This window comes from Cydia pomonella, chromosome 13, assembly GCF_033807575.1.
Source record: "Cydia pomonella isolate Wapato2018A chromosome 13, ilCydPomo1, whole genome shotgun sequence".
NCBI lineage: Eukaryota > Metazoa > Arthropoda > Insecta > Lepidoptera > Tortricidae > Cydia > Cydia pomonella.
The window spans coordinates 15,611,332-15,626,142 of NC_084715.1; the positions used below are offsets into that span (position 1 = coordinate 15,611,332).

Below are 14,811 nucleotides of genomic sequence, written 5' to 3' on the forward strand. Positions count from 1 at the left end.
TGAGCTATATCTAGGCTGAAATTTATTTATATTGCTCCATGGTATAAAACAAACGAAATAGAGCAAAAATTAGTTTTGTATGAAAATCTTAAATTTGCTGTATTTTTAACTATGTTAACTTTTAGGCTACATAAACTAATTATAGTCCTAGATATACCTTATGCTATTGCAAGTACAAAGTTTCAGAGTAATCTAGTCGGGTAGTCGTTTTAAAATGAGAGCGTAGTAGTTATATTTGTATGGAGAGGAAAGGGGACGACCGCTTATATCCATAATGTAGTCCCCACTCCATATTTTTCTCTCTTGATATTGCAATTATGGAAAATATTTTTATACATTTCAATGTATGTATATTAACCATAGGGCATACCATTCGTTTGAATTTTTCGATTATTATTAGACAGCAAAAAACAAATCATAAAAGCTTATAAATCCTATATTATTAAAAAAACAAACTAAGCGTCATAGCTATAGTTAATCTACATCGAATTGCGTAAAAATAATTTCCAGAGAGGAACATAGAGAATACGTTTGTATGAAGAGGATAGTGGACCTCCAGTGTCCTCTTCATCATATCCAAAAATGATGAACGCTTACCTCCTACAGCACAATATTTTGGTGGTGGCGTCGCGAGTGTCGGTCACGGTCATGCTGCGGATAGTCATCTTCACGCCGGCTCACTGGAACAATGCGGTTATGAAATTCATTATAATTTTATAAATAACCTCTTTTTACATTATAAACATATACAGACTAGGTCAGAGGTATTACTATTAATAACTACCTAGCTTAAAACTAAAATAGGCCCTTGAGGCGAATGCCGCCAGCATCCTTGGTAGAATTACCAAGGATGCTGGCGGCATTTCCTCGTTGCATCGCAATTAGGGATGTCACGGATATATTATTCGCACTCGTATTCGTATATACCTACTAATATTCGCATCATTTTAAAAATTCGCATCGACATTCTCATTCGCATCAAATGAAACGAATGGTTTGTAAGTGCGAATGTGCGCAGGTCGTATGGGCAGTGCGCGCAAACTTTTTTCAAGTAATGCACTTTGACCAGTAGACAGCATTTCTCAACACTTTACGACATCTCTTTCTATGTTTTATGTACTAACGGATTTTTTCTAATTAGGAATGACAATAACAACTACATATTCCTTAACATTCGTATTCACTTTCGGACATTTACATCCTGGACATTTGGTTTCACATTCACACTTGTTATGTGAAGAATGCGACATTCGTGACTTCCCTGATCGCAATGCTGATACGTTGTGCGAGGAAGCCGCCAGCTCTTTGTTCACCAGTTACGTCAACCAGACGCTTTTCGATTTCTGTAAAAAACTTGTGCGCTTGGACCCCATGGATCTAGAGTTCCAATTTTATTAAATATTATGTTTTGTGTGTTTTTAGTAGTTACACTACTAAACATATATGAATAATAAACCGAAATAGCTGTCATGTACTAAGAAAAAGTGAGAAAGCCCTCCAGTGGCGGAGACCGGAGGGCCTACCGCGAACCACGTTCGACGTGTTGCCTCTTTATTGCACTTGTGAATTCGTACGTAACAGGGACAGGGAGGTAACACGCCTAACGTGGCTCGCGGTAGGACCTCGGATTAGAACCGGCGTCTTCAGCTTACGTGGCTAATTCTCTGGACCTCTAGGCTCGTCACGTCTGTACCCGTCACAATTACTCGAGAATATGCAATCTTTTATCTTAGAAAGACTAATAGGCGTAGGCGTCTTTCACCAACTCTAAGGGCGGGCAGTACGTGCTTGCGCCTCCTATACGAAACCTTTAAGGGATTACAATACAGTGCGTAAATTCAATACGGGTGAATCTTTAAACCAGGGTCACCAATAAGTTTCTTCAGAGGCTCCAGTTCTTCAAATAAAATTACCATCGCGGTCCGTATTTCCATGAGTTTAGTAAATAAAAAAATAGGTTGGCGGTCCGGATACAGACTGCTGTCCGCTATTTAGTGACCCCTGCTTTAAACGGTGATTGGCATAGGACCTCAAAGGGCCCCAAATTCCAATAAGTATCGGATTTACTTAATATTGCCAGTGCCGATGCCAGTATTCCCAGGTTGCGATCTAACCCCCTTATTCATAAATCTTAGAAAATCTTTGTTAAAATTCGCCCCTTTCTATAGGTAAAAACACAAACGTCTAAATGGCAACAAATATAATACATATCAGTGAAAGAATAAGAATCAAAGTCAAATGGCGTTCTAATAGTTTTAATGATGTACCGAATGATGGCAGTAAATTTACTGTGGTTACAAAATTTACTAATTCATATCAGCCCTACGAGCTACGCGCCAAAAATATGTTTTTAACGGGCTTTCAATAACTGTAATTTTAACTATTGTTATAATCACTAATTTTATTATTTATTAACAAGTGTGTATGTGTAAGTAATCTGTGAGTAACCCGTTGAAAATCATTTCAATACGTTACGTTGTTAAGTATAAATTAGGTCTTAATTTCCAACTCGGTGTCGAAAATATATGAAATTTACTTACGTATTACTATTTCGTCCACTATAATTGCAGTTTATCGTGACCCATTTTTATCGTAAGTATAATTTTAAAACAAAAAGCGTGAACAAAATAACTGAGAAGTATCACAATTGATAGAAACACAGTAAAGGATTTCGCTATTTTCGGCCACTCAAGCGCTGCGATCGTTTTGCCCGCCAATAAGGACAAACGACTATTACGTGTTAAAACCACATGAAAACGTAGAGGAAATAAAACCACTAGAGCAGTGATTCTTAATTCATCATACTTAGCACACTTTTTAACAATGTTTTATTCTTAGTCCAACTCACGCTCGGCTGCAGACTTCTTATAGATTTTCCTGTAGTCACGAGTTCTTCGTGTCTCTTTTTATTCCTTTAACGATCTTCGTTATAGTATTATTTTTTAATTTAAATAATTGCTGATTTCGTTCTAAAATTGCCAAATATGTGACGTTACACCAGGGTTGGGGATTGCCAAATGTGGCTTGGTGTGACGACGGGGCGACTCAAAATATCATGAATTCGTGTGACGTAATCTATGGATAACCCATGGATGTAAGTACAACTTCTCGGCTTAGCTTAGCTAGGTAGTATTAAATAGCTACCTTACCGGTTACTGACACTACTGACCTAGCCAATAATTTATACAATAAGTACATGTCCTCGGTTGAACTAAGCGCATAGATTTCCCATGTCGATAACTATGTACATTGTATGTACATATTACGAACCATTCATTAATGCAATTGCATTCACTAAGCAATAATCAATAAATAGGTAACTATTATACTTTACTTAATTTACTCGTAAGTTATATTAGTCATACACATAATGTTTTTTTATAAATTGCAATATTTTACGGTGTGAATGTACAGGGTGTTTATTTAGTCAGCGGCAATAATTTACAGGCTGAATATATAGGTCACACTGAGCAACTTTTACTATAGGACCAACCCCGAAATCGCGAAAAAAAAATTACTCTCCCATAGCAAAATGTATGCAACAGCCAATTTCTTTTATTGCGATTTCGGGGTTGGTCACATAATAAAAGTTGCGTAATGAACTATATATTCAGCCCGTAAATTATTGCCGCTGACTAAATAAACATCCTGTACAGGTCATACTGAGCACCTTTTACTATGGAACCAACCACGACACCACGATAAAATTGCTGTTTCATACATTTGGGCTAGTCCGATGATGATATTTTCTATGGTAGAGTCAATTATTTTTTGCGATTTCGAGGTTGGTCCCATTGTAAGAGTTGCTCAGTAACTATGACCTTCTAGGTTCTACTGAACTTTTAGTTCACATAGTAAAATATTGCACGTTATTTAAAAAGAATTTTATATATATATATACAGTAATGGGCAGAAGAAAATAAAGACATGCAAAGATGATTTTGAACACTTCGGCAACTTTTCTACTTTTGTTGCTGACTGTACCCGGGGTGAAAATTGGAAACTGTCAGTTTTTGATGCCACATGTATTTACAGCAATCGATTGCGAAAAACTTCTTAGTTTTCGCACAAAACGTTAGATTTATCATTATATATCAATGATGAGTAAGCGCCGTATTTTTAGCAGCAGAGACGAGTAAAAATAAGGACAGACACTCTATATATAATGGCTTTCCACGTCAATGTTGTAGGGTAGCGTAATTTATGCGAGATAAACTAGCACCGTAACGCGAATGAATCCAAGATATTGCTAATGTAAATATTTAGGCGTTTATTATATAAATTTTTGCGTAAAATCGGAGAAATGTCGAGTACATTAATTTCTTCGTGAATGAAACTTAACAATTATTTACTCCTTAAGTAGTAACCCTAATGTTTTAAATAACACCTAAAGTTTAAGTATCAATGTTACTATTTTTAAGCCGACTTTAAGATGTATGGCTTATAAAATAAATAAGATTGAAAAAAATAAAAAAAACTTAACAATTAAAGCCTGCGCAGAGTTAGCTTGGTCCGACTTTGTGGTCTGTTTTTTATCAACTATGCAGTAAGTACTAAAAAATAGTGTGGAACGCTAATTTGTTTCTTGCATGGAAAATGTATAGCGCAATAGTTACTTTATAGTTCAAAAAACACACTTTATTATAGATAGAATATTGATAATCTTTTTAAGCATTCAATTAGCGTTGATACTAAGGGACATTGACAGTCTTTGTTAAACTTTATCTCGATTAGCAGTCTGTATCCACACGGCTCACTTCACCATCTGATGATCGGAGTCTTTGCAGGAAACATTCAATCCGCGTTTATACGAAGAATACGAGTATTGCAAGGGTCCGTCCCTATATTATAGGACATAGACAGTCTTTGTTAAACTTTGTCTCGGTTAGCAGTCTGTATCCGCACGGCTCCATTCACCGTCTGATGATCGGCGTCTTTGCAGGAAGCATTCAATTCGCGTTGATACGAAGAATATTGCGAGGGTCCGTCCTAATATTAGACTGCGTACAAAGCGGCCACGATCCTCATAAAAGAACGTTTGCAAACTGAAGCAATCGGATGTGAAATTCAGCCGAATATTGTCTAGGAACTACATATTTTTCCAAAATTATTATCCGTTATTATTATGGTTTAATTTTGTCAAAACGACTTATTCGTGCAATATTGACAAAATTGATAGAGTGATCTTATTATTACGTCTATCTTTTATTATTTTTTTATATTTTCTTAGATAAATGCTTTTTTATGAATATTGCGATAATAAAATACTTACAAAACAAAAATGCATGTGTTACATAGGGCCTTATTCGAGATGCACAACTGTCAAATTTCGCGTCCACATCAAATCAACACTTGATTCTATCGCATGTTGATTGTATCAAGTGTTGATTCTATCAACTGTGGATATTATCATTTGGAACAATCAAAACTCATTCATAGAAAAAATAATCAAACAAAAATCAACTTTGTTTATTACTACTATATAGTTTGAAATGGCTCTGAACTCGAAGTGGTTCGGTTTGATTTGATTGTCACCTGACTGTGGATTGCTAATGTCAAATTTTGACAAGTGTTGATTTTATTGCTAGACTTTATTGTCCATGGGCTTGGGCACCATCTTGGATTTTTTGACGTACGACAGGGAATACCCTTCCTTTCCTACAATATATGGCATAGAGTAAAGCGTCTTTTTTTTTAAAACATAAGTTTACTGGAATCAGCGACATCTTGTATTCGATAGGATAAGTAATGCGCTATGAACAATGCGGCGGCGAGTAGTGAAACTGTACCTGACAACGTCAATCAATAAAAAGTGACCACACAGTTGATGGTCGATAAAGGCGATTATTAATTGAATTTTAACGACAATAAAGAACTATTGACATGCGATCTTTTTGTTGAACCCACACCTACACGTCGAATAATGCTCGCTCCACATATTCTCCTATAAACGCTCAAAATTGTAAAAAAAAATGATGCAATTTACTCCGCACCCAGTCTCAAGTTGCTTCTAAACCACGTTCACGAACCAAGTTATAACCTAACACATCTGTAAATATAAGGCATATGATTTGGAGATAAAGTCCGTTTTTTTTAAATTACGAGATGGTTCATGAATAACCTTTATTACTATAAAAATAATACTACATTTGTCAAAAAATTTTTCTGTATTGCGCTATTACATAATGCATAAAATTGATATAAAGATAGGTACCATAGTAGCTCGCTCACTTGGTCTATCAACAACTATTTTAATGCTCTTTGTACTCGTATACGCGACCCCATTGTATGTACAGTCGCCATCAGATATATTACTTACCAAGACCTAAGTACCTATTATTTATATGTACCTATACAAAGAGAATTCCTATGTTAAAAGGAGATTAAATACATATTTTGTTATTCAACTACAAATAAAATAAAATTTATCTTTTTCAGTTAACACATTTTTTTACCGATTTCTTTAATAAAATAAAACATTAAAGTATTATGTGACTATATTTCATTGTCTTCGGTGTAGATTATTTACTGATGTTCCAATTTCCTGTATCAGTTTGGTACCAGGAAATATAAAAACTACACCTCTTCAAAAACTTTGCTGGTAGTTCGACATCTGTAAGTTTAAATATAAAACATGATAAAAACACTTAAGTCAAAAACGTATACATAATATATTTGCCCTATATTCTGGTCGCTCGGTAGGGTGCTCAGAAGGCTGGGTGCATTTCCGCGCTGGTTAACAATGCTGATCCTCTGGTCACCAGAAGCCTATATAAGGCGCTCTCATAGAGCCACACTAGTGCCCTAGAGTTTCAAATTCAACCCCAAGTGCCACAAATATGTAGTAAAGGGTTTAAATTCTGGATCAAGAACATGGAATACTGTTCGCTAGTAAGGCCATAGGTATTAGAAAAAAAAAATAGTAGGACACGGCCGTGGTCATGGTAGGTGGTACAGGTGGGCCAGGCAAGCTCTGAAATTATGCACCTATTTTACTATAACTTTGTTCACCTGTGTATATTTACTGTTTCCATGATAATCATTTTTAATATGTAGCCCGTGTAATCGGGCTGTATCATTGGTCTCATATTAACACAAAATCATAATTTTAATTCAATAATTAATGGTGTTTTACATATTAATCATTAATGTACCTATTTTGCAAAATTTTCTTGCATATAATAATATTGTTTACTTCAATTGACGTGTTTATTATTTTCGTTACTATGTCAACGTTAATACTTAAAAAATTATAACGTGAAGGTTGAGTCCGCAGTACAGTTACAGTTTACGTACATAGTGGCATTAGCACAGTCGGATTAGGACCAAACTCGAAATGTCTGAACAGTCATGAAATTTGGTATGTATATACGTTAAAGGCCCCTTTTTCATGCCCACACCATTTGACATTTGGGGACCTCGAGGAACCGCAGCCATCTTGGAAAATGTGGACCATCCAGGAGAAATTCGCGTTTTATTCTAAATCTACGTTCTTTATTCAATAATCGTGTAAGGCAACATTCAAGCTTATAAAACTCTACATAAAATAGTTTTAGACATCTTTGCGAAAAAAAATGATCTTGCTTTAAAAAATACTTGCTAAACCCAGATTTAGCCCTTATACCCTTTCATGGGATATTCTCTTAATAGGAAACTTGGAAGAATAAAAATTCCACTTTTAACTATACATTTGTACATAATCTACCCCAATATCAATATTTTACTTGACTGCAACTTAACCAGAAAGTAGGGTTATGGGTATAAGTACTGAGGATTCAGGACACCCTGTAGCTTAGGATACTGGACGGATTTTTTAAATGACGTATTATTTAGCCCTAAACCTTTTTCTTCCGTTAATTTTAGTAACTTTGTATTGCATAGCACTTGTATACTAACTGTGGATCTACTGATGTCTGTTTTACTGTACTCCGCTCAATAGTTTAGGCGCTAGAAGAAAAAATACGATTTAATATTCGGAGTCCTCTCAAGGCGGCTGTATCGATTTTTCTTTAATAGAACAAGTAAAAGTAGGTTGTGAATGGCAAGAAGAATCTAACGATACGTCATTTAAAAAAATCCGTCCAGTATCCTAATACCTAGCTACTGGGTGTACTGAATCATCAGTACTTACACCCATAACCCTTCTTTCTGGTTTAGTCACAGTAGAGTAAAATGTTAATATTGGGGTAGACCACGTACAAATGTATGGTTAAAAATAGAATTCATATTCCTCCGAGTTTCCTTTTAAGAGAATGTCCCCTGGAAGTGTATAAGTCCCCTATTCGTGCAATATATAAAATGTACCATAGAGACACACTTAGAGATAAGTTTAAGGACATTAACATAATGACAGTGCACTGTCAATATATTTATGGGAATATTCTGTATGTACATAAAAACATTGACATTTTTAAGAAAAACTGTGAAATACATAATATTAATACTAGAAATAAGCATAAGCTCGCAGTGCCCTTCACTAGGCTCCATAAAATTAAGAAATCATTCATGGGTAATTGTGTAAGATTTTACAATAAACTTCCTAATATTATAACTGAATTGTCTGTTAGTAAATTTAAAAATTATGTAAAACGTAAGCTTATCTCTAAAGCCTATTATAGCACACAAGACTACATGAATGATGAAACACCGTGGGATTAAGTGTGATTGTAAAGAATGAATTATTTATTGTTATGTTATTAATGATGAAATTGATAATTCAATGTATATATATACCGTATTATTTGACATTTAGATTTTATTCTAGAAAGGTTCTAGACTAGTATTTTTATACAATTTTGATGTTTGACGATCCTTTTGTGAAATTCTTATTATTAAGTTTACCATATCTATAATAGTACAATGTTTTTTTTAGAACAATAATAACTACATCAATAAATTGCTCTGATATTTAGATTAAGATGATATTTGTAAAATTTGACGATTTAAAAGTGCTTGTTGCTAGGCCTATTTGAATAAAGAATATTTTGACTTTGACTTTGACTTTAAGCGTTAAACTTAGATTCAGCAAGTATTCTCTATAACAAGATGTATTGTTCTGCAAAGATATCGAGGACTTTTTTTGTAGAATTTAATAAGTTTTAATGTTGACTGTTGTGTTGATGGTACACATTTTCCAAGATGGCTCGGATTCCTCGAGGTCCCCAAATGTTAAATGGTTTGGGCATGAAAAAGGGGCCTTTAATTTATATACATAATAAATTTCATGACTGTTACAGAGATTTCGAGGTTGGTCCTAATCCGATTATGCTACATTGTGCGTCCGCAGCAAATTCGGTTCTCCATACAAATGTAGTTACGCTCTCATTTTAAAATGACTTGCTAGATTGCTCTGAAACTTTGTACTTACAATAGGATATGGTATGTCTATGCATATAATTAATTTAAAACATAAATGTGAAATGAGAGCCAATTAAGTTCAATATTAAGAATATGTGTCGTTGTTGACTCGCCGACAACGGAATTGACATCTATATGGGTGCCATGTTCTGTGCTGTGTAGAAAATCCTGAAATTATAAAGGATTTGTCTTGGCTAGTTTTTACGTATAGGCTACGTATCACCGAAACGTCACAAACACCACGAAGGTTCGGCTTGTACGGGCCCTCGTATTTTCTATATTCTTATACGCTGCGGAGACCTGGACTATCCGAAAGACAGAGGAGAAGACGATAGACGCCCTAGAAATATGGTGCTGGAGGAAAATGCTGGGGATATCCTGGACCGAGTTTCGGACTAATGTCTCCATCCTTAAAGAACTCCGTATCAAGCAGCGCCTTTCGACTCTCGTAAAGACCCGCATACTCAGTTTTTTCGGTCACGTCTCGAGGAGGAACAACGACTCCATAGAGCGTCTAGTGGTGCAGGGTAGAGCAAACGGAAAAAGACCGCGCAAAAGGCCACCTATGCGATGGACTGACCAAATCAAATCTGCCATGAAGGGTCCCCTGAACGCATTTGCCAGAATGGCCCCCAACCGCGAAAAATGGCGAGAAATCGTACGGCAAGCAACATCTGCGCCTGATATCAGCAGTTGATCACGACGCTCTGCAAAGAGTACAACGACAAAGAAGAAGAAGACGTATCATATTTATCTAAAATTTGGTTTGTTGGTACACACACAAGGGATAGTCTCTAGCTAGGTACGGGGTGCCACACTCGTCAGCGCGACGGCGATATTTTTTACCTTTTACCTAAAAATCTCGAACTTGTGTACGGGCTCAGCTCCTGTTTCGTCTTAAGCCTGAATTTAACAGATTCTGACTCACAGGGGGCTTTGAGCATGCTGTTGCGTTCGTTTTCAAATTTTGAAAAAAAGAACTAGCCTAACAACACAATAAATGCTTGTTTTTCCGCATTCTTCACTATATCTCCCTGTCTCACTACTATCTGACCTTCTAACCCAGAGGGGAAAATATACCTTATTGGGGCTACTCCATCTTCCTCATGATAATATATTTTACTTTACTGAAAAGCAATCGGTACATGTTACAAGATGCACATTGTTAAGAGCCGGGGTTAGAACCCACGACCATTGGTTTTAAAATGAAGCTTTGTATATAATTTGTATTTTTATAATAAATCTGTTTTCTTGTTGACATTTTGTGGTATTGTATTGCTTTATGTTAATTGTCAAGATAGTTCTTTCATCCTGGACAATTGTCACATGCGTCACATGTACGTTTTATGATAGATCTACATCGACGCAACTGCATGTCATTGTCAAAGAGCATATAATCACTACGTTTTAAGAGACGGGACTTCCATACTAGCGAGTGGAATCAGTTTGTTTCGCAAATCATTACCAAAATGTACGACAAAGAACTGTCAAAGAACCATAGTACCAACATAAGCGATTTAAATAATGTAGTACGCTACACGCTTACGATTCTTATCGATATCGATAAAATGGGGAGGGTTGAAACATAGGCTCCTGTCTACATGTACTCGAAATCAGGTTAGCATCGAGTCCACATTTAAGTTGTATGTTATATAGTGGATAGTTCTTAATTGGACTACTATCTGGTCGGGCTTAATGTGGACCCGAATTATTTTAATACAGTTTTTAAGTCGTGTTTTTTTATTTTATTAAATGCTTGATTTTCATAATTATGTGCACATACATGTTTGAATAAATGTAACTTTTCTATGGGAAGATGTATCAGGTCTTCGTTCCCAACAAATTTGGCCCACTGCCTGCATCTGAAAACATACAGCCTTGGAAAAACATGACTTTATCTACAGTTTATATTCCATGTGTTTGCTAATGAGATGATCAACTGATTATTTCGCGCTAATATGCATCTATAAATCATGTTTTTCGGCATCCAGTTATCAACAACCCTTTATCAATGTTTTAACTTTTTATGTATTTATATGTCTGTTAATCATGAGAACGGGTCTGGCCTTGTTGGCAGCGACCCTGCCTATGAAGCCGATGGTCCCAGGTTCAAATCCTGGAACGGGCATTTATTAGTGTGATGAGCATGAATATTTGTTCCTGAGACATGGGTATTTCCTATGTATTTATAAATACTTATAAATTAGGACTATGTACATATATATATATATATACATTATTACACAAACTGACTTAGTACTAAAGTATGAATGGCATGTGTTGTGGGTATATATATATATATATATATATTGTTGTCTAAGTACCCACAACACATGCCATTCATACTTTAGTACTAAGTCAGTTTGTGTAATAATGTGCTATAATATTTCTTTATTTATCATAAAAACAGAGATTAATTTTCTTACATTTTAGAATAAAGATAAAAAAAATATGTTAACTAATGACCATTAATGCATAAGTAATAGATAATTTATGCATTATTAATCTTCGACGAATTAATTATGGTCATATTGCATGCTAGTTCTAAGGAAATTTCACATATTTAATTTAATTATTTACACTGATATACAAATAAAACTACAGTTATCGATACTTATAGTACATCCCTAGTTCACAACGAAAAATAATGTAAAATATCTAATTTTCGATGTGTTTATAGCCTGCTGACCCAAAATAAGGTCAAAAGTATCTAAAGCAATACTTACCAGTCTTCATCCAAGGGAAATTTCGCCATAAAATCCCTTTTTTCGTGATTTTCTCGAGTGGCTCGCTTGCCACATATTTCACACTTAGTAAACCGTTTTCTCGCTGGCATTGTAACAAACTCGCTCTTTACTCTGATCACGGTTGACTATTTTCGAATTTTGCACTAAATAATAAAGAAATTACACGAAATACCCGAACATAACATAGAAGCCTTCAAAACAAACAAAGCAATTAGGCTGACAGTAGACTTGATGTAAACTTGACAGAATAAATAGCACTGACGTTTTCTTTTTCTTCGTTGGCAATGATTTGAGAAACAAATTCCATACAAAACTTTTTTCTTCCTAGTTGCGTCAGCCTGATCGGAATTTGGCAGCTAACTCCATCTTGCGTCCAGTAGAAGAATCAAAATCGTACAGGTAAAACTACTCTCTGCCTTAGGATCCCCTTTTAAATGTCATAAATCCAAACATGGCAGCCATACCCATCGACAAAAAAGTCTACCGTTGATCTAATTTCATTTGACAGTTAACTAATACGTATTCGACACGCTTATATTTGACAACTAGAATCCTGACTAGAGCTGGGACTGCGTACCAAAAGTACGTCTCTGTTACTCGTACCAAAAGTACGTCTAAAATACCAGTTTTACGAGTATGACCCCCAATAGGCAGTTTACGTATTTGCCGTGCTTAGGCGTCTTACAAATAAGGATTATTTATACAAATATCGACTTATTATTTCGGTAAGGGTCGGAAATATGGTGACGTTTTGAGTGAAGGCTATGAATCTATTGTCATATTTTTGTTATATATTATTACATTATTTTTAGATACAACAGACACCCAGACGACCATCTGTTACCAAAATTTTATTTTACCTAAAGTAACGGTAAGAATGGAGGTACGAGGTGATAAAAGTTTCATATTTGTTTTATTTCAGAAATCAAAGTCCGTACTTTTAAATACTCGATAAGCTAAAAGTAGTCTATTACAAATAACCTGTTCCAAAAACTATTCCGGTACAACGCCCCGCCTCTAGTGTGGATATTTATTTTTTTATTTATTTATTTAAAATTTGATTCAGGCAACAAGGCCCATATTACAAATACCTTACAGACTAACATACATATACATTTTATAAAATTACAACTAAACACTATTTAGGCGACAAAACGGCGTGGCTCCGTTGAATCGGCTGCTCTTGTGTCGGATTCGGCAGTTTGCCCCGGAACCTCCGAAACACGACACCCTTCGGCCAGAAGTCGGCGCATTCGATGGTCCCCTGCAGCGGTCGCGGCACGCGCACAACAAAAGAGTTGAAATGCACGTAGTGGCGCGATCGAAGCTGGAACACCCTCAGCGTGTATCCGGTCTTCTGGTGTACATACTCCACCACTTCAGCAGCCGTGGCGGTGTAATGCAAGCGCGATACGTACAGCGCCTTACTCGGTGTAGCAATCCGCAAGCCAGAATTAGCCGGTTCGGCGGTACCACACTGAGTCTTACGAGGCGCCGTGCGCGCCTTCTTCTTTCTTGATACCAGTGTGAACTCCTCCTCATCCACACTAGCAACAGGGAGCTTCTCCTTTGGAGTCGCTCGCTCTTCAGTACCCTTTACAAGTACACTAAACCGGTTCGATGCAACTTTCGGACCGGCGACGACATCCGCGTAAACACGATGACGTGATTTGGAGGAGGCGAGGGGAGGGCGCGCGCGCGGGAGGCTCGCGGGCGGCAACACGGCTGATGCGACACATTTGACAGTGTCAGCAACTCGCAAACTGACCGACTCAGCGCTCGTGGCATGCCGGTCATCGCACTTGAAATTCGACGCCGCCGACCGAGTAAGGGCACTGTTTCGCAAACTGATGACTTCGTTGCGTAACTCGGTTATAGTGACCTGGGCCGCTTCAAACTTCGAAATGACATCCGCTAATCTTGTTTTTACGGCCACGATTTCCTTCAACAAGCAGCTAGCGTCAACATGATCCGGAATATAGGATGGCAGGCTGGAGGCACCCGTCGTCATAAACTCCGGAATCCGGTCTTCATTCTCCCTTAGAACTTTTATGATGTCCTCAAGGGTCTTCTTCCCAATTTCATCTCCTCTCCGGTGAGGTACAAACGTGCCGGCGATCCCAAGGGACTGGTGCAGCACCTTCTTTGCTGCACAGATGTCCTCGACGGAAAAACTCGACGAACAGATCTGGACAGCAGACACCGTGTCCATCACTCCTTCCAGCAGCAGCTTCCGTTGCAGAAAGGCGAGGAGCTCGTTCACGATAGGTGCACTCAGCTCGAAGGCACTCATCGCGTCACTTCGCTAGCTGCGGCCGAGCCGCGCTAATTTCGCAATTAATTAAATTAATTGATCATCAATGCGTCTTTGTCGATGCGCGCATTGGACACGACTGATATTGTTCACTGACAGGTGGTGATAATAGCAATTCGACAAGTCACAATATTTCTCACATCAAATGGAAATCAACACGAAACGTCACTTTTAGCATGTCGAATAAGGGCCGATTTATCTTGACATTTAATTATAACCATCATTATTTTATTTATTTTATAAACGTTTTATATTACATAAACGTCGATAAAATATAAAAATATGAATATAGATTTCGTTGACATAAGTATAAAATGCATGTGTACGCTGTCCATTTACCTATCGCACATAAAAAAAAAATCGGTAGCTTATGTTATGAATTAGGGCATAATT

At 36.7% G+C, this 14,811-nt stretch overlaps 2 protein-coding genes across 3 annotated transcripts in view; both read right to left on the minus strand.

Annotated features, from left to right (window-relative positions):
• LOC133524328 (glutathione hydrolase 1 proenzyme-like) overlaps positions 1-14,811 on the minus strand; it is an 85,982-nt gene that overhangs the window by 61,151 nt on the left and 10,020 nt on the right. For both annotated transcript variants that reach the window (XM_061860288.1, XM_061860289.1), the window contains exon 2: positions 598-680. In XM_061860288.1, the coding sequence (XP_061716272.1) occupies positions 598-665 (68 nt within the window). In that variant the 5' untranslated portion in view covers positions 666-680. The remainder of the gene's footprint in view (positions 1-597; positions 681-14,811) is intronic.
• LOC133524574 (uncharacterized) lies at positions 668-14,397 on the minus strand. The gene is made up of 2 exons (XM_061860657.1): positions 13,475-14,397; positions 668-680 (listed from the first exon to the last, which is right to left on the minus strand). Exons 1-2 carry the CDS (start codon positions 14,395-14,397, stop codon positions 668-670), a joined length of 936 nt encoding a protein of 311 aa, XP_061716641.1.